Here is a 21,376-nt window from a genome sequence, read left to right on the forward strand (position 1 = left end):
TAAACCCTTTAGATGCTTCCTGTTCTTAATAACACTTTTGTTCAAAAAGTTGAACTGATGGATCTAGTTATTCACCTTGATACAAAATTACTGTTTAAGACATGCCTCTTAAATACTACAATTTAAACATTAAAGCAGCATGGAATCTTGAAACAGAATCTGATTCATATCTCTAACCCTCTGATTATTCCAAAATATATTATGGCCTCCCTATTGCCAATTACAGTATTATGATATGGTGCATGACTGAAAAACTAATTTAAACAATTTTATTGGTTAAATTGCAAATTCTAAAATGAGCCAATGTTAAATCTCACTTTGAGTTTACTTGGTTAAAAACTACAATCTAGAAAAATTTAAATTACATTCCCCTTTCTAAATTATGTGAACTGCTTAAAATGACTGGTTTTTTATTGTTCATTTGTATGGGGTATATGCTTATGATATGCTCACTTCAAAATTAGATAGACTGGGGATGGCGGAAACACTTCAGGTCCGATGCTTTTATTTATTTTTTTTTTTTTGCTAAAATTTTTAAAAAATTCTGATTGGTTGTGATGTGCATTTGTGTAAATATAAGTCCCATTAAATGTTGCAATTAGCTGTAATAAGTGGCAGCCAAGTATCATACATGAGGGTCTATTTGAGTTGAACATGGTTCTAGCCTATGTGACTGCTAAATACAATGATATTCTATAATGATAAATAAATAATTTATTTATTTATAAAATCATTGACTGTACAAAAAATTAATAAGAAATACTGTTTTCGTAAATGGCTATCAGAGCCAGTGAGGCACTGACTTTGGAGAGCAATAAAAGTCTGAAAATAACTAAAAAAATACCCCAAAAAAAAAAATTTCTTGTAATTTTATATATTTTAAGTTACTCTATATGAATTATGTTAAATTCAAGCATTTTCTGGGAATGAACCGTGGGACCACCTTTTCTCCTTGAAATGTACTCAATACCCTGATTTCTTGGCATTGGGAAGGAGGTGGGGATAGGGAAGAATTCTAGCAAATGTCTTAAAGGAGCAGCAAAATTCAAGTGTGCTTTGAGTGGAAAAATACTTGGAGTCACCATGATCGTTGTGCTATGAGCATATGATAGTAAAAAAAAAGTACATGGATTATTGATAGAGTTAAATATCTTATCTATAAATCCTGTTTGTCTATTAGACAAACAAGAATTTGTATATAAGATATTTACCTCCATCAATAGGCTGAGGATGGGGGGACATGCTTCACACTTCTTATCTTGTCAAATAGACATTGCCAGTGTCTATTTGACAAGATAAGATTTTAAAGAGAAATCTACTCACAAGTCATGCTATGAACACCTAAATTAAAGTGTTCAGAGTCAAACAATAAGTTGCCCTTTTTTTCTTCTTTTTTTTTTTTTTTTTAATCTGATCACTTAGGCATTCTTAATTAGGAATTGTAGAACAAAACCATATATTTTTCATACAAAACCTAATATCTGCGGTAAATATTTACCTCAGTATGTCAGATAAGGCACTATGGATCATCAACAAAGCTTCAGCTCACCCAGATGATGTTGATGAAATAAATTAGTGATGGGATGGTGGAGATGGAATGATTGAGTCCATCTTCTTTTCCTCAATATGAAATTGTTACAACCCATGAACTAGACTGTGATTGCTAATTCAGCAATACTACTATAATTACATTCACTAAATGCTTGGAGGCAACTAATGAAGAAAGCCCACTTTAAGAGAATGCTGGACATGTTCAATGTCAAGAATGCAATGAAACAAATGAAACATTGCAATCATCTGTGACGAAAATAGTTTTTAATGTATGAGTGCTATATGAAGGAAGTTATGGTCTGAATGTTTGAGGATTTCCCTAAGTTCCAAGAAGAGACATTTGGAAAAAAAAAAAAAATGTAGGAAAGGACTGTTTAGTTTGGAATTAGACTCCTGTAATGTTGAACTATTTGGCGCACACGTTGAAAGGTCAATACTCAAGACCTGTTCAATAAGTAAATTCAAGACCTCGGAGGAGTTACCTGGTGAAGAACTGGAGAAACTAAAAACTTCAACATTGATAGATTTCTTCCAGAACAGGAGGTAAGTAAGGAGCTTTAGATTAGTACTCCAGTGCAGAGATCTTCTTTGCTATAAGGAAGTCTTTAATTATGAGGAAGAAAGCTCAGATACAAATCAACTAGATTCTTTCTCAGGAAGAAGAACAATACTTCCACAGCCCTCAACTTTTTTAGTTTGTGGCATGTCAACCAAGAGTGATTTACTCTTCAAGGAATAAACTGATTGCATATTGTATATTTAAATCAGTAGAACATCATTAAACTAGTCTTCACTGATGCTTTTTTTATCCTAAAAATTAGGTATATTGATCAATGTGACTTTTCTGGAACCACTGCCATCATAACATGCAAGGCTACTGCTCCTTATCCATCACAATTTTAAGGAACCAATTAATGAAAGATATCAAGGGCCTGCTTACTTCTCAAATCCTATTTGTGATGAAATTACAAATTTCATGGGATATAAATTTAAAGTAATACTGATATCTCAAGTGAAGGAAAGTAATGTATTTTCTGTAATTATAAACTGTACAGTCAATAACTGCTGAAAAAGTTGTGTACATTTTTACAAGACTGTCAGAGGTTAGTTTTTTCCCCCTTTCAAATGAAGACCATAATTTGCATACTTAAAAAAAAATTAAAGACAATTCAGGGTATGGCATTAAAGCTTACGGGAAAAAAAGTATGAAATTGCCCTGAGCTAGACTAATAGAACAAAGTGTGACTATATTCTATTCACCTACACCAGGTATTCTTAATTAGGAATTATACAGCAATCATATAATTTTATGCAAAAACCACTTGTCATTTATTTTTCAGCATTGATGTAGCAGAGCAGGCCACTCACAGAAAGGAACTAAGTATTTTATGACCAGTAAGAGGGTTGGAGAATGATTGAGGATTTTCTTTCACTAACGAACAGGTTGGCCAAAAACAGATAGCTGAGAAACACTTCTCTAAAAAGACTAATTATACAAAGGGAATTGATGAATATTTCTCAATTTTTTTATTCAATAGATCCATAAACAGTGGAGGGGAGAGAGAGAGAGAGAGAGAGAGATGCTCATTTTAATAAAAATTAAAAAAGAGGAGGAACAAAGCAATCAATAAAGCAGAGTTTTTCTTGTGTTTTAGAACCATGGATAATGAAGACAAAAAGTAATCGGTAAACAGTGGTCAGTCATTAGGCATGATTTTAACTAAATTAAGTCATTGGATTTTGATTTGATTTTTGAACACTGTTGCAGATAATTAACACAGACGTAAATTACTCTTTGTGACTAGAAATGAGTAGAGATTAAGAAATCTGAATGTGCCATTCAATTTTTACAACATATAACAGACAGACATATGCAAACTTTGTCATTTTATTATACTATTTTAATTGACCTTATTTACATTATAACTGAGGCTTTATTCCTTTGGAAGTGTGATTTTTTCCCCCTTTAAATAGTAAATCTTGCAAATTCAAGTTTTTTTCATAAGCACCGTATTTAGTGCTGTTTATTACAGTTTATTTACTACAGTTTTTAAATCCATTTTAACTTACAGATCTGAGAGTTGTTGATAAGTAATAAATGAATTACTGGAAACTAGAAATTAAAGAAAAATATATGGAATTAACAGATGGAATAAATGGAAACTATATTACAACTGAGGAAATAAGGAAAAATCTTAGGATAACTAATAATCCAATTAAAGTACAAATACACACAGGAACAGTGAGTGAAAGGACATGAACTAAACAGATATTTCAAGTGAAAATTATAAGTAATAGGCATAGAGGTGAGAGCAAGAGGAAGGCAGACTGAAAGTGTTGAGCATGTATTAGAAAAAAAGAGGACTTACTCTAAGAACTAAAAATTTAAATAAAAATAGTAAATTGTCAAATCAGCTTAAAAGGAGAATGATCTATGGTGAGCTTTACACCCACTAGACGATAGATTTGGATGATACTGAGCATTTAGCATTGGTGGAAAACAAGAAAGAAATAATTAAAAAAAAACAAAAAAAAACTGAAATCGCAGTTGCTTAAGTTGAAGTTCATATTTTTTCTATTTTTTGTATTCTGAGTTGACATGGTTTTACTGTACATACTGCTGCTATGTGTAATAATTACACATAAAATAATTTTGTTTGAAATATGAAATTAGTTTATTGATTAACAATGATCTATATATGAAAAAGAATAAACTAAGAACTCCAACTGAAACATCTTATTTACAAGGTAGAGAAGTTTCAGCAGTTATCACAAAGATAATCCAGTGAAGACAGGCATAGTAAAACCCTAGAAGCTTTATGCAAATGCTACATAAGGCCACAACAGGCACTCAATAAGTATGAGATGCTACTGTGTGTTTTAATATACAAAATGATTCAGTTCCATAATGTTAATAAGGCAACTTATTTTTAAACTTCTTTGATTCTGGAATATTCCAAATAAATAATAGTGGAATAAATGGAATGGTATTTAAATTTAAAAGCATGATGAATAACTCATTACTTCCAAAATTTTTTTTTTTTTTCTATTTTAAATCAAAATTGAAAATAACATTACTAAAATTCTGCTATTTCTGACAAGTAATATACTGCAATTTTTAAATTGTCACAATCTATTTAAGCAAGACATCTATATAATATATAGGATAGAAAAATATATTCTAACAGATTACAAAACATGTTACAGTACTTTCTTTTATGAAATATGTGCTAGGAAACAACACTAAATTTCACTGAATTTATACAATGGTCTAAAGTTACTTGTATGGTGGGTGGAAAATGCTTTTAACTGTAAATTAGACTAATTCCAAGAAAGTGAGAAATAGAAAAAAAAAAAAAATTGTCAACATTAAAATTTCAGTTGTTTTTTTTTTTTTTAAATGCAAAGCATGATTTTGAAATATTATTGTATAATAAAGAAATGCATGGATTTTTTTTTATTTCAGTGGAACTTTTTTCAACACAAAAATCATCAAAAATTAAGGTAATTTCTTATTCAAAGATTGTTATTACATTTCTCAGATTCTTCATTTCTGAATAAATGACAAACAAAAACAATTCATATGAATATACCTTCAAAGTGTATAGAAAACATTCTAAAAAATATGTATCTCACTACTATGCAGAAAATTTTAAATATTAAAAATTAAGTTTTGAAGAACCGTCATATACAAATGAATAGCTGCTGAATATTTCATTCTATATAAAGCATTTTCTGTACATAATAATATATACTTAGTAAGATAATACGAAGAAATCACCATTCCACTTTATCTGTTAACTGTTCCTCATTATCCACAAATGGCGAGCTAACTTCAGGCCACTGGGTTTCTTGATCTTTTTTACGAACGGAAGACCTCTTCACAGTTCGTTTCCTTGGATTTGTACACACTTTATAAAATTCTTCTAAAGATAAAGTGATTATTCCTTGTGCTGTTAATATCTTGCCATGCCGTGTCTTCAGATGCCGTTTATAAGTGTTTCTTGTCTTGAACCTAGAGAGCATATTAAATAAGGAAATCTGGTATGAATGCATTTCATGATACTTGACCCTTGGAAATTCAAGAATAACACTCACTCACTCTCACTCTCAATGAATCAAGAATCTTTTCAGCTGATTTGTCTAAAGTGGAACAGTTTTTGATAGGAAATCTGTGCTCAGCAAAATAGGCACATTATCTTTAGAGAAAACATGCAATTTATAAATAGAAGATACTCTACAAACTTAAATGTTCTGACATATTAATAACAATTATGGTTTATTAATCCCAAAGATCCAGACCAACTAAAAACCTAATCAACTCACCATTACTGTTAGAAGGAGTAGCAGTATGTATGATGTACATATGATGTGATTACAGTAATTTCATTTGACAAAAGCACTTCATAAATAAAATATATTTTGAATGGTGACAAGTACTTAAAATTAAATGTTACCAATAAATTAAAAAAAAAAAAAGTTTTTGCTAATCATACAATAAATGTTTTAGAATGGCATTTTGTGCAACAGTCACAAAATAGAGCGTACTGTGGGAACCTGTGGAAATACTCAACGGTAACTTTGCAAGTGTATGATCTTAAATTAGTATAGAGATTGGTAAACAGAAAATGGCAATGAACAAAAATGCACAAATCATGAAGAACAACGAACTGGTCAAGAGTAAAGTCACAGATAGGATACCAACTGATTCTTGATAGGGGAAAGTAGCTGACAAGACATTTGAGATTTCTTAATCAACAGCAATGCTGCTTACAGTTAATGAAACCATCAAGCCTGGTTGAGGCAATGATTCCCACTGGACATGATGACATCACTCTCTCACAGGATGGAAAAGAGAGGTTATGTGGGTAGAAGAAGAATTAGATTAATTCCACAAATGGCAAGCTAACTTCAGGCCACTGGGTTTCTTGATCTTTTTTATGAACAGAAGACCTCTTCACAGTTTGTTTCCTTGGATTTGTACACACTTTATAAAATTCTTCTAAAGATAAAATGATTATTCCTTGTGCTGTTAATATCACAGGAGGGAAAAGAGAGATTATGTGGGTAGAAGAAGAGTTTCAATAATCTCCCAAGAGCATCCTAAGCATGCTCTCTGGGATTATGGGGGGCTTGCACTGGCTTTGCTACATATATAATTACATTCCATTCCAGACAACAATCAACCAATCTGGTATGATGTGGCTGAGCATTATCATCCAGTGGGATGTTAGGACTGGGAAGCTTCTAGCTACTGCATCATACTTATAAACAACATAACTTACTTAATGTAAGAACTCACTTCTGTTAATTTTTTAGTTAAATTCTCATTGTGGAAAGATTAGAAATAAAATGAATGAAAAACTGCAGGATTATTAAGAGGAACAGTGCCATCCTCTGCAACAAAACCATTCCTTCATCCACAGCAGTAACTTGCCCTCAGTGCCACACTGCTGCAATTTGTGCAAGAATCTTGCATGTGGAATAATGGCAAAAGCTTTACTGAAGTTAAAGTACATATATCAGTCACTATTCAAGCATCAAGTTTTGAGGCTTGAATAGTGACAAAGCCTTTAAGCTTTATCATCATTCATGCTAAGGTAAGGAGCTATTTTGGTCATCTGTGCAATACCAGCACAATGTCTTCACTGTGCTGGTGTTGCACAGTGAAGACATTGTGCTGGCTGAATACAGCATCATACATACTGCTACTCCTAACAGTAATGGTGAGCTGATTAAGTTTTTAGTTCGTCTGAATCTTTGGGATTAATAAACCATAATTGTTATTAATATGTCAAAACATTTAAGTTTGTGGAGCATCTTCTATTTATAAATTGCATGTTTTCTCTTCACTATGCATACATACGTTCATTAGAAAAACAATACATACCAATCCCACCCTGGAGATAATCCCTTCAGTGGACAATATACAAATTGACTATTATAATTATATTCACTAGTAAGCACATTTCAGAAAACCTTTTGCTGCTATGGATAACGGGATAGCTGAATGGAAGAAGATAGAAACAGACAGTTATAAATGGGCACTGGTCTTCTTAGACTAATGTTATCAGTGTCCCCCAGGGTTCAGTGCTAGGCACATTGTTCTGTTCTATATTCATTAATGATACTGATTAAGGCATATCAGGCTTAATGTCTCAGTTTGCAGATGGGGGAGGGGGGGTTAATCACAATAATCAGGGTCTGCTACTGCAATAAGATCTAGAAAAATTAGGCAGGATGGGATAACACGTGCCATCGAAGATTACTATTGACAAATGCAAAGTACTTCATGTGGGGAGCAGTAATCACAGATTAATGTACCAACTGTGTGGTACCACGCCCAAGTTTTTCATTTCCCAGGGCAGTGGAGACTAAAAAGGCCCTGGGAGTAATTGTGGAGTCAGATATGTGCAGATAGGCTGCCAGGACAGCTCATGGGATCTGGTCAATGATATATAGGAATTTTGCCAGCAAGGATAGGGAGGTGATTATTCCTTTGTATAAGGCAATAGGTAGGCCACATCTTGAACACTGCATACAGGTCTGAATACCTCATTTTAGGAAGGATGTGTATCTGTTGGAACAGGTGTATAGAAGGGCAATGAGATTAGTGAGGGAAAAAATAGAGTTCTTTTACCACGAAAGGGTTCTGGCAAATTTCAGTCTTGGAACTAGGCACCTGCAAGGAAATCTGAGTGAGGTATTTAAAGGTGTTCGATGGATTGAGTAAATAACTGCTGATGGAATTCTTTCTCTTGCTCAGACTACATATATGAAGGGGCATAAATTCAAACTGAGGAAGTATGGTTGCAGGGTAGATGTGCAGAAATTTGCCTCCAGTCAGGAGGTAGTTAATTGTCTACAAAAACTTCCACTGGTGTTGTAGACGTGAGCAGTTTGAATAAATCCAAGGAAGAACTAGATAAATTATTAAATGGGGGAGGGACAGGTGAATGAGATTTTTTCTTTTCTTTGCTGATGTATAGCTTGCTTTACATTACTTGCTTTACTGAGCTTGCTTTATTGCATCATTTAGCACTACTAATACCCAAATTTAATGTTGATCATAGTGTAAACACAAATAGGTTCATCTATAAATCCAGTGGCTAGCATTCTGTTTCAAGATGGCAGTTCGAAAGAAAAGTTGAGAGAGAGAGAGCACATCTATCAGGTACACCTGGTGAGGGTGCATTTGACAGAGTTTACATTCCTATCCTCTGGTGTTGTCCAGAGGATAGGAATGTGCAAAGTGCCAAATAAAAATTAAAATAGTGCCAATGGGGAGATCACGTATTCCCTCTATGTTTGTGGTAAATTTGGTTTTGTCAGACTGTAAATAAATATGTTGTTTGGTTGGTGCGCGCAGTTTTGGAAAGTATATTAAAAAACCTAATGCTAAGTGGTTAAAAATGAATTGATCAAATGATTATTATATATTTAAAAACCCATCCATTTATAGTTTATGTATATTTGCAGTGCCCTTGCTTATGCTGTTAGGTAAAACATTATAAATTCATAATATAGAATCTTATTGCAAGTGATGGTTGTTGATTCACAAAACTCTTAGAAATATCTAGAAAATTTGTGAACTTTTAAGTGGCAGTGATTGTGCTACATCTCAAGACCTACCACACATTTATAGCACTTTCTGCAGAGGAAATTACTAGTAGAAGTGCTGTTGGGTGGAAAATCATTTTGTTATGAAAAAAAGTTGAAAATGACATTCCTGTTAAGAGTCTGTCAAAACCAAAATGAAGTAACTTACTATGCTGGTGTATTGAGGAGTTCAACAAAAATTTACAAATACAAAATTTTTGGACAATCAAAAAAATTCAGGAGCTGAAAAATCTCTGAGCACTGCAAAATCTCTCGATACTGTTATCTTGTACACACAGCCAAAAAACAACAAATAAGTGGCAGAAGTGGTTTTTCCATCAAAAGTTCATTAATGACTTATAGTAGCAGACATGGAAACCTATATGCAGGAAAAAGGCAGCATTTTGAAGTTTGGGAGAAACTAAAAACTGGAATGGGTGCATTAAACATAAATATCGAGATGCTGAATGATGGTAATATGTAAGTTGGAGTAATGGTCGCACAGTTTGAACAGTTATTGTTTGAATTAACAGTCTGCATTTTGAATTAACAGTGCAGTTTGAGCAATGCAAACTGTACGAGAAAAATCAATAATTCTTAACGATTAATAGGTCAATTATCTTATGTCTTTTGTTTGTGCTATTTGTACTTTTTTATGTTAGGATTTTCAGCAGACGGGAAGGGGATGAGATTACTTCAGTATATGTTCCTTTTTGTCTGGAAATATGGTTATTTGACAGCTGAACAATACTGGCTGATTGGTTAGTTGGTGTTGCTGGAATAAAAAAAAAAAAGTAAAGAGGAAAATCCTTATCAATAACATTAGTACAATTTTGCATAAAATTTTATAAGTGTTTTCCTGAATATCATTGACATTTACATTATGTTATTTAATTCTACAGTTTATGTTCAGGCTCCTGCCTTATGTAACTGGGAACTAAAGTGCATCATTTTTGGAATTTCTTAAGAGTCATGCTCTTGCTTAGAAGTTAACCGAAAAAGGAAATGCGTTTTTTAATGACTGAGCATTGAGTATTAATAGTAATACACTTAAAACAGGCATTATCAGGGAAAACTCTAATAGTATTGTTTCAAAGCTGGATGCTCAGAAGAAATGTTTTTTTTTTTTTTTTTTTTTTGATTTGGTAGTTGTTGGCGCATCGGCTTCTGTGGCCATATTGCACCTCTCAAGGTTTTTGCAGTACTTTGATCCAAGCCCGAGGCGGGAATCGAACCCGCGACCTTTGGGTTGCCGGGCAGGTACTTTTACCCACTCAGCTAGCCCGGTCGGCCAGAAGAAATGTCTTCCAATTTTTGATTATTTAGGCTAATTACTGAGTTTTTAAATTTCAGCGTTAATTCATAGTTCCCATTTGATAAATTTAACAAACAGCAGTAAGTCCAAGATTTTGTGATTTGCAAATCAATAACTCTTCTGTTACCTTGTTGAATTTCTTAATGAGACAAGAATAATTACACTTCAGTTTTGTTGCAATATTACATTAATGATCAAATTTTCCTAATAGGTGCATGAAATTGGTCCAATATAAATGCTCCTTATTTTGAAAGTAATGGTGAATGCCTTCAATTCTTCTAGAAAGTTAATAATTTCATTAGGTTGACTGATGAGTGTATTAGTCCAAATAGTAAGCTAGTGGTAAAACAATCTTGAGGATGAGCAGGTAGAAGCCTCACTTTCAAAGCTGGGTCTGTCTCAGCTATTAGTGTTTTGTTTTCATTCTTTAGAACTTTGGTTGAAAAATCCAATCCATGTGGTGCTTGTTACCATAAATTCTGGGCATTTATAGTGTGATTTAGATTTTTTGAATTATTTTAATCCTATACATAAATCACGGATAGATGACTTATACTTCAAGCAGATATAAATTGCACCAACACAGTTATAGGACGCTTCTTTGTCTGAAGACAGGTTTAAAAAGTGGACAAGTAAGATGAATGTCAACAATACAACCAAAGGAAGATAGAAAATTCCTCAACCAAAAGTAGTATAACACTTGAAACATGAAGTAAAATTTCATTCTCTAACACTACACAATCTGGGCGCCTCCATAGCCAGGTGGAAAGGAGCAGCAGTGCGTAGCACACGCTTCTTGATTAGACCGGGGTTCGAGCCAGTCACCACTAAATACGGAGGATGCAGAAAGGTCAGGGAATGACCACCGCATATCCCGGAGCAATATGGCCTTAGTTGCTAATGCTCTTAAAAAAAAAAAAATAAAAAATAAAAAAATAAAAAAATAACAAACAACTACACAATCTAATAAATACTTATCATGTTCTCTACTTCAATATTAGCACTGCTTTCAGCATAACAGCTGCACAATAGTTAAACAGTCAACAAGTTTGCAGTATTAGGTAAGCCACTTTACTGGATGCACCATTAAAAGTAAGCCACAGCTAAAGAAGGAATGCAGTATTGATTGAAGGTCAGTCATGATAAGTTTGTCTGCTTTCCACTCAGTTAAGTTTGTGATTTTTGTGATTTATATATTGGTGATAACCTTTATACAATTAAGTCAGCTGAAATATGTAAAGTAGTTCAACCTTAACAACTATGGGGTGGAGTCCATATATGTTACTGAAACAGGTAATTAAAATGTCTTTTTTTTTTTTAATAATTGTTCTGGTAAGTTCTTGATTTAGCAAGAGTTGTATTTGCTATCACTTTTATCCATGCTTTTTAATGGGTAAAAGTAATGAATAGAAGTAAATAGGATGAAGTCCATAAAATACCTTATACCAAAGCATTAATTCAGATTGACTACAGTTAAACAGGTGACCTCTGCTACTATGTTCAGGTGAGTCATGAAACACACTGCTACAAGTGTCTTGATTCACTACAATGCCACAATTTCAAGGTAGAAATCCATGAAATTTTCTGATCATACTTTGTATCGTACTCATTGAGCTCAGCAAATATTGCATCTTTCATCAATATACACTCCTAAGTATGTATGCACATAATTCTGTATACAAGTTGACTTTGCATTAGCAACACCTACCTAATACCTTGTGGGGTCCACCTTCTGTCTATAATATGGCTTGTACATGTCTTAGCATGGACTCCACCACACGGTGTTGCAGGGTGTCCAGTGAGAGTGCTACCCAAGCATTGCACAATGTGTCCAATAATGCCCACACATTGTCAAGTAAATAGTCTTTTTTTTTTTTTTTTTTGGTAGTTGTTGGCGCATCGGCATCTGTGGCCATAATGCACCTCCCAAGGTTTTTGCAAGTACTCTGATCCAAGCCCGAGACGGGATTCGAACCCGCGACCTTTGGGTTGCTAGGCAGGTATTTACCCACCTGCCATCGGCGTAAATAGTCATAGCATCAAACATCCTTTTCCAGTAGGTCCCAAACATGCTCAATTGGGTTAAGTGGGCATGGGAGGAGGGAGAATTCATTGTCATGTTCATGAAACCAGATAGCAACCTGTCGGACCTTGTTGCATGGAGCACTGTTTTTTTGATTGATGGCAGTGTTGTCTGGATACACTGTCATCATGAAGGGGGAGTGCTTAGTCAGCGATGATAGAAAGGTAGACATTCCCATTGAGATGTTGATCAGAGAACCAGGAACATTCCAGAAAAACAGTCCCCAAACCATACCACCACCTCCAGCCTGCAGTACATCCAGGCACCATGGCTTCATGTTACTTTCTGCAAATGCAGATATGCCCATCAGCATGATAGAGTTAGAAACAAGATTAATCAGACTAGAAATTTCCACAAGTAGGTGCCGACATGGCCATGCAAGGTGCAGTTTCTTGTGTCTCGCAATGAACATAAGTACCTGTGACAGCTTTCAATAGCCATAAAGCTAATTGTCTGGTGCATAGTCCATGTGGACATTGGTCTTGCTTTTCCTAAATTGTACTGTGTGGATAGCTGGGCCACTGTACTGTGTTGCTGTGTTACAAGATGGCATACACAATGCTCACCACAGGCATTGACCACATGTTGCTGTCCCACATGACCTTTGGCTGGTTGTTCAACTGCTGTTGAGCCAGTCATGGTAAACTTGTGACACCACAGAATAGGAACTCTTAACCACAATGGCTGTTGTCAAGATACTAGCAACTGCACGTTGAACGGGGCACTTACTTTAGCTCACTTTCCTCGCGGGCCATAGGCCCGCGAGGAAAGTGAACTAAAACAGCATTTTAAAATTTGTTAATTATCAAAAAAATTCTCATTAAATGTTTTGTTCAGTAAGTGTAATTGTGTATTGTACTTAATAAAATTTTCGAATATTTTAAATTTTACTTTTACATGCAACAAGATATGGAAAATGTAACACACTAAAGAAATCTAACTTTGAATTTTTTTGAATATGGCCCCTGTAAGTGAAAAGGTTGGATACCACTGCAGTAGAAGGTTGGCCAGAGCCCATTGGGAATACACCTTGATCTGCTCACTCTTGACTAGCGCAACTTCTCCATATGTGGGACAGGCGGTCGGATAGGTTATACCAGGTACCACTAAGTTGGAGAATGGTAATCTCTTTAGCTCTCTTAATTTACGCAGAAGCATTATTTGTCTAAATTGCCTGAAAGCCAGAAATGTGAACAGTGTGTACTGAGTTATTTCTCACCTAATCCGTTCGCTATATGAAAAATTTCTTCACTCAACGGAAATTATTTTAAATGTAACTTACAAGGAGAATTCAAAATAATTCGCTATAAAAGGACTTCGTTAAACAGAGGTCCGACTGAATAACTTAGAATTATAAAAATGGTCATACAGTTTTATATAGAAAATTAAAACTAAAATTACAATTAAAATTAACAATAGACAGTAAAAAATGCAAATTTAGTTAAATAATTTTAAGCTTATTTGAGTAGTAGGTAAACATGAAAAAAAATTTACGAAATATTACAAATTTCGAAGTGCACTGCATGTAAATGTCACAGTTAATAAAGGTGCCGGTACACCATACCGTCCCAAAAAAAAGCACTGGATGAGGGTATTTTTCAGTTTTTTTTAAGCTTCCATCATGTTTTCTAGGTTATTGCATATTCTGTTGGTTTGGTTTCTGATCATGTTTGCATGTATATTCTTGGCTAAATTGGTTTCCCAGTTTGTTAGTTTAATAGCTGGGAAGCTAAACTGGTCTCTTTTATCGTAGTGTCTTGTGTATACTAAGTCATTTGCTTTTGAGATTTGACTATCAAGGTAGGTGGCTTGTAGGTTGCTTTCTGTGTTGGTTCTTTCTATAGTCAGTTCTTTGGGATAAATTTTCTTAGTCATGTTGTTGAAATCTGTATAGTTGATTATCTGCACTCTTATTTTCATAAAAGTGCAAATAGAGGTTGATATCTATCACTTCTATTATTTCTCATTTTAGTTTAATTTAATGCATTAAACATAAATATAAATATTAAGGGCCATATCCCAAGCTTTAAATTATAATAAAATAAATAAATTTTCTGTTTATACTCCGGCACGACAACCAAGTCAGTAGAGTTTACAATAAATCGTCAATACAAATATATATCGTATTTAGTAGTCACGGGCTTGAACCCCGGTCCACTCAAGGAACGCGCACTATGCACTCTCGCTCCTGACCACTGGGCTACGTCAGGCCTGTCCACTCTCAGGAATGCAGAGCATTAGATTTTGCCTATGGCAAGTTAAACTATCACGCCACAGATTAAACCTGATACATCTGCACAATAAATGGTACTATACACATAAAATCTAAAGGCAGGAAAATTGAACATTTTCAGTCTGTCCACCACAGGATATGGAGGTGAGGTACAATGATATTTTAATCTGACCCATAGGGCTTTGAATTTCCTATCACAGTTTGCTGTCATATATGTAAACCACCCTGTTTATTTAAAAATTAAGCACATATATTCAAAATATTACTCTCTTTATTCTCCAAGTAATTACCTAAAATTAACCTAGCAAAACTGGTATAGAGATTACAGAAACGGGTATGTATAATACATTCTTCTAGTGTGGCTATATGTAGCAGATGTATGGCATGAGGGAGAATGTTAATTTTTGCTAATTTTCTCAAATTTCTCCAGTATTCTCTAATTTTCTACAGTTTTCTCCATTATTCTCCAATTTTCTCTAAAAGTCTCTAATCTTCTTTAAATTTTGTTATTTTATACATTTTTTGTATTTATATGTACCATGTATCTATGGTATATATATGGCTATCCATACCAGGGCTAGATTTATATATAACTAGCAGGTTGGTTGGGGTCACTACAAACCTGATGCTCCCAAGTAGCACCAAAATTTATTATAAAAAGTAATAATATATAAATAAGTTAAGTAAATATATAACCCATGCACGTATAATGCCTAATTGTCACTGTACAATAGCATTAACGTAGCACCTAATATCCACATTTACGCTATTAAAAAATTTTAATATTTAAATCTAATTGTCTTCAGACATAATCCCAATATATATATATATATATATATTTTTTTTTTTAACTCTAATTTTAAGTCTATGTTCTATTTTTATTAAATTTTCAGTTGTGATAATGCTGCAGTTATACGGCGTCAATGCTATCGTAGGATTAAACAATTAAATATGATATGTGCATTGATATATTAGGTCAAAGTCCCAACTGATTTTTGTTTTGCAAGTGATAGTGAAAATTTTTATTATTTTGGGTGGGAGGCATTACTGGTAATTAAGGCCCAACTAACTAGCTAGCCATCGTTGTTCTAGCAATTGTTGATTCGCCTATAGTTCTATGTTAACAATTAACATGAACTCAAGTTAAGAAATATATAAATGTAAAGTTTGAAAAGATTAGAGGTTTACAGTTAGAGGAGAAAGGAAATAAAGGGAATTATTGAAGATTAAATCAATAAAATTTAGGAAAATAGCTAGGAAGAATTAGGAAGGTAACATTCCTTCACATGGCCGTCTCTCTGCTACCTCCTCAGGGGCTTTGAGTAGACAGATAGCCATACTAAAAGAATGTCTCCTGCCTACCCATTTCTGTAGTCTCAATAACAGTTTTGCTTAGTAAGTACTCATGTTTACTTATGGATGGCATAATGTAATAAGGCAAATAAAAATTATAATTGTTAATTTATTATTTTAATTAAAAATTTTTGGATTATAATTAGCTGCAAACTGGGATTGGGACCCAAAGTCCAATGGGTATGCATCGGAGTAAATATAAAAAGTATATTTACCTGCGAACTCTATGGCTGGTGGTTTGTATGAGAAAGCATGTTCAATCTGCCCGGGAGCCGTTTTATAGGAGGCTGGAGCGCCATCCAGTCTGCTTTGTTGGTTAATCTATCGGTAATAATTATATATGCCTAAGGGATTGGTTAATTGGTTTGTTTGTGATTATGCGACCTGTATTAAATTTTGTAATTGATGGTTAGGAATTACGGTGAATACCTATATGGATGTTTATGTTAATACATTTTAAGATTACACTTTTTTTCTTTTTTTTATTGACAAATCAAAATGGTAATGTTATCCACTGGACAAGGACTGGTATAACCTATCTACAGCCCATGTGTGTGCCCAGTGGGATAACAATATACATATTTACATACCCCCCCATTGGTGTAACCTTGTGGTGCTTTGGATTTTATGAGCTGAAGACCAGGTGTAGCATATTTGCTTTTGTTGCCATTTATATCACTTTGCTGTCAAATTTATAATATCCAGTGAAGTTAGTGCTATAAAGCGTTGGGATTAGTATGGGGTTTAATGTAGCCAGGGTCAGCATGAGAACTCCTATTATAATTATTGTTTGTTAAACCTCTAATCTTTTCAAACTTTACATTTATATATTTCTTAACTTGAGTTCGTGTTAACTGTTAACATAGAACTATAGGTGAATCAACAACTGCTAGAACAACAATGGCTAGCCAGTTAGTTAGGCCTTAATTACCAGTAATGCCTTCCGCCCAAAATAATAAAAATTTTCACTATCACTCGCAAAACAAAAATCAATCGCAACTTTGACCTAATATATATTTGTTTATATATAATTCTTACCTTAAATAACAATCACCACACTGATAAGGTGTTTCTCCAGTGTGACGTCTCAAATGCTCCTTATAATGACTAGGATGTCTAAAGTTACGTCCACAATCACTGCAAACAAATCTACTTTTGTTGTTATGAATTAACATATGATAATTTAGACTGTGTTGCCGAGTAAATGTTGCACCACATACAGAACAAGTGAATGGTTTAATTCCTAGGAATATTAAAAAAAAAAAAAAAAAAAAAAAAAAAAACATATATAATGGAATGCATCATAAATAATAACATATAAACATTTCAATATAATATCAACTACAAATTCATGAAAAGCTATGTACTCATGCAAAAATTAAAAACTCCTAAGAAATAAAAAATAAATAATTCAAAACTAAATAAGTAAAGCAAAGTAGAACTGCATAAAGCTTTATAAATGCTAACAGAAGACCCACCAGCTCATATTTAAGAATAGAGTGGAAGTAAAATCAATAAAAGTGAGGCTGAAAAAGGCATAATAATAATAAAATTATAAAAAAATCTCATACAAAGTATGTCCATTGTAATAGAGTGCAGACCTCATGAAAAAAAATCTTGGGGCAATGAATGATTGGAAATTCAAATGACTCTTTTCTTCCATGCCACTGAAGGATGCATTCTTTGGCAGGGGGGTATATCTGGGCACTATAGTTCATTTAATTTGGATCACTCAAACAGAGTATGATGCCTCAAATAGTGGAGGAAACAATGGAAAATGTTAATCCCTTTTAAGCACTGTCTGTAACTTTGCAATTATAATAAGGTCAGCTTTCTGTTAAATATAATTTAAAATAATTTAACTTCAGATTTAAATTCATATTAGATAATTAGATTCATATCCAAAATCCATTAACTAACGCCCACTTAGTTAGTTTACAGAATGATACTGTTATCATTCAGTTACCAGCAACTGCATGACTGGGAGAAGATTCTCAATCATCAACAGAAAGAGCATTTAAAACCACTGATGGAAGCTGGTCTTTGATCAAGTTAATCCTTAAAGTAGAATATGATGCTTAAAACAGATTTTTGGATGATAAGATCCATACTTAAAATGTCATTTCTGATCAAATATTTTTTAATAAAAAGGGAAAAGCATCTCATTCCCCTCAGAAGAAAGTTTTAAAGATCTTTCAAAAAAAAATCTCCAGGCCATATATGTATTCTTGATATCAATTCTTGGTATAATTATTAAAGATCATGTAGAGGCTGCACATCTTGCTATTCCTATGTAATAGCTTTTAGTAATCAGGTGGAGGAGGGACAGAATATTTTATACAAGCTTTTGAGATCTCAATGTATAGTGAGCGAGAGAATGAATGCAGGCCTGCTTTATGCCTCCATATTTCTTCTTCTTTGCAATTCTGGCATGCTCAAGAATAAGTGGATGCTCTTCTTACTAGTTTATATAAGTTGGTTTCGTGCCCTTTCTCTGAAGTTTATTGCACTGAAATTTAGCTAATGTATAAGATCATGTTAACAAATTCAAAGTTTGTTACAACAAAACTTTGTGCTTCAAATATTCACACATCCAAGCATATGTACATAATTTTTTTTGTGATTTAGCCATTTCAAATATTTCAGCCTCTCTGACAGAAAGTAATTTTTATTTTTCTCAGACTGCTTATGCTTCAAATTACATCAATTCAGGTTTAGTTTTTAATAGATCAACCATATCAGTTAATATATGCTTGTACATTACCCAAGTCCTATGGCAGGTTCAGAGGTTACTGAAATGTTGTCCCTTGACTTTTCAGGATGCTAGTGCCTTTTGATTTGTAATGTGATAGAATCCTGATAGACAGAATCTATCCCTGTTTGATTTAGTTGCATTCCAGCCTTTATTTTTTTTCATTTTATTTCATAAATACAGAAACCCTCAAACGCATCAATTGCATTGTGAGATACTGTGATATAAACAGAGATTTGTTAAGTCAGCATATGTTTCCCTTTGTAAGAATATTTAATACAGTACCCTCATACTTGTGTATGCTATTCAAGGTTTGTTTTTCAATGAAAACTAATGAGGATCTCTTTAAGATCTGGGGCTGAACTGTCAAGTTGAGAGAAAGCCCATATGTAAATGCCAGTTAAATGCAGATTGCTATATACTCTGGGAATCTATACAGCACTGCCAAAGCATTACTAAATAGAATATGGTCACACTGCAGTTCCATGGTTGACAGGAATAAGATTTTGGGGGTCAGAATGGGTTTGCCAAAATTGGATACCTGCCCCCCCAACATACTTGATGGATATCAGTTAAGGAGTGGTTTGGCATCCATTTAGAGAAATGCAATTTTTCTTCATTTTCGATGAAATTAAGATAACTATATCTGTAATAAACAAATTCAATAACAAACAAATAACTTCAATTTTTACCCAAATACTTCGACTCTAGGTATGAGTTCCTTCATCTGCATTAGTAAAGGCATATGATGGAAGAAAGCAAGCTTATACAGCATCAGCCAAGGAAAAAAAAAAAAAAAAAAACTTCTCATTTCACCCATCCACTCACTCCAAATGTTTGTCTAGTTCTGCCTTGAATCTATTTAAGCTATCAACTTCTACAATGACAGATGGAAGTTTGTTCCAGCAATCAACCACCCACTGGATAAAGGAAAACATCTGCACATCTATCCTACAACTGTCTTTTCTCAATGTGAATTTATGCCCTCTCAGGCAATTATTTTGAGCAAGAGGAATAATCCCATCAGCATTGAGCATGATCAATCTAATCTATTCAAGGCCTTTATACACCTCAATCAGATTGCCTTGCAGGTGCCTAGTCATCAGACACTGTAATTTTAAAACGTAAGCCTTTCTTCGTAAGAGCAACCCCTTGTTCCATTCACTAATCTTGTTGCCCTTCTCTGTACTCATTCCATCAGCTCTGCATCCTTCTTAAAATGAGGCCACCAGACCTGTATACAGTACTTAAGGTGTGGCCTGACCATTGCATTATACAAGGAGATAATCACCTCCTTACCCCTGCTAGAAAAATTCCTGTATCACTGAAGAAACCATGAGCTACTCTTGCAGACTGTCTGCACTGCTCAGAAATCTTCATATCTGACTGCACAATTACTCCCAGGTCCTTTTCATTCTCTACCATTGTCAGTGTAGTACCACACAGTGGATACGGTTACTCTGCGGTTACTGCTTCCCACATGCAGTGCTTCACATTTCTCAATGTAAACTTCAGTTACCACCTCTCAGCTCATCTTCTCAACTTTTCTAGATCCTGTTGCAGAAGCGTACTGTCATTAACAACAACTCTGCCAACCTTTGTATCATCTGCAAACTTAGGCATTAAGCCTGATATACCATCGTCAATATCATTAATAAATACAGAAAACAACAATGGACCCACCACTGAACTCTGGGAGACTCCACTAATAACATTAGTCCACGAAGAGCAGTGTCCATTGATTACCACTCTCTATCTTCTACCACTCAATCATCCCTTTATCCATAGCAGCAATTTGCCTCCAATGCCACACTACTCCAATTTGTACAGCAGTCTTCCATGTCCAACAGTATCAAAAGCTTTTCTAAGATTCAAGTATATGATATCAAAATTATTCTTTGCATCCAGTTCCTTTGTGACCACATCATAGTATCCAATCAAATTGGTCAGACAAGACTTCCCCTTAACAAACCCATGTTGTGCCCGAGCTATAACTGAAGTCTTGTCTAGATGACCCTGCAGTGTTTTTTTAATCAGTATCTACTTTTAATTTTCCTGGAACAACAGTTAAACTAATAGGTCTGTAATTGCTTGTTGCCCTTTGATCCTCCTTTGTGAATTGGGGTCACATTTGCACATCTACAGTCCATGGGTAACTTCCCTGAGTCCAAGGATGGTCTCATAATTATGGCTAAGGGTTTGTGTACTTCCTTTGCTGCCTCCTTTAATATAACTGGATTGACCCCATCCACCCCTGGTGCCTTTAAGTTTATCTTCAACAATTTCACCTCCACTTTGCTCTCAGTTATTACAAAATCATCTAGTTCATTGCCAGAGTTTAATACACCTCTGGCATTCCCCTCCCTGAATAACTCCACATGTGTGAATGTAGATGAAAAATACTCATTTAGCTTGTTAGTTACTTGAGCAGGATCATCAACAGTTGAACCATCGATATCAAGTGGACCAATCTGATTTATTCCCTTCCTT

General features: G+C 34.1%; 1 protein-coding gene across 1 annotated transcript in view; it reads right to left on the bottom strand.

The window, feature by feature from the left end:
* Positions 1–5,328: 5,328 nt before the first annotated feature.
* LOC150084741 (uncharacterized) overlaps positions 5,329–21,376 on the bottom strand; it is a gene marked incomplete at its 5' end in the record, with an annotated part of 120,705 nt that continues 104,657 nt past the window's right edge. Inside the window, 2 exons of the mRNA XM_090376343.1 lie at positions 5,329–5,566; positions 17,173–17,377. Coding sequence (XP_090232469.1) covers positions 5,329–5,566; positions 17,173–17,377 — 443 coding nt within the window. The remainder of the gene's footprint in view (positions 5,567–17,172; positions 17,378–21,376) is intronic.

The sequence above is a fragment of the Mastigoproctus giganteus genome, chromosome 6 (assembly GCF_048544385.1).
Source record: "Mastigoproctus giganteus isolate SK-2022 chromosome 6, ASM4854438v1, whole genome shotgun sequence".
NCBI classification, from domain to species: Eukaryota; Metazoa; Arthropoda; class Arachnida; order Uropygi; family Thelyphonidae; genus Mastigoproctus; species Mastigoproctus giganteus.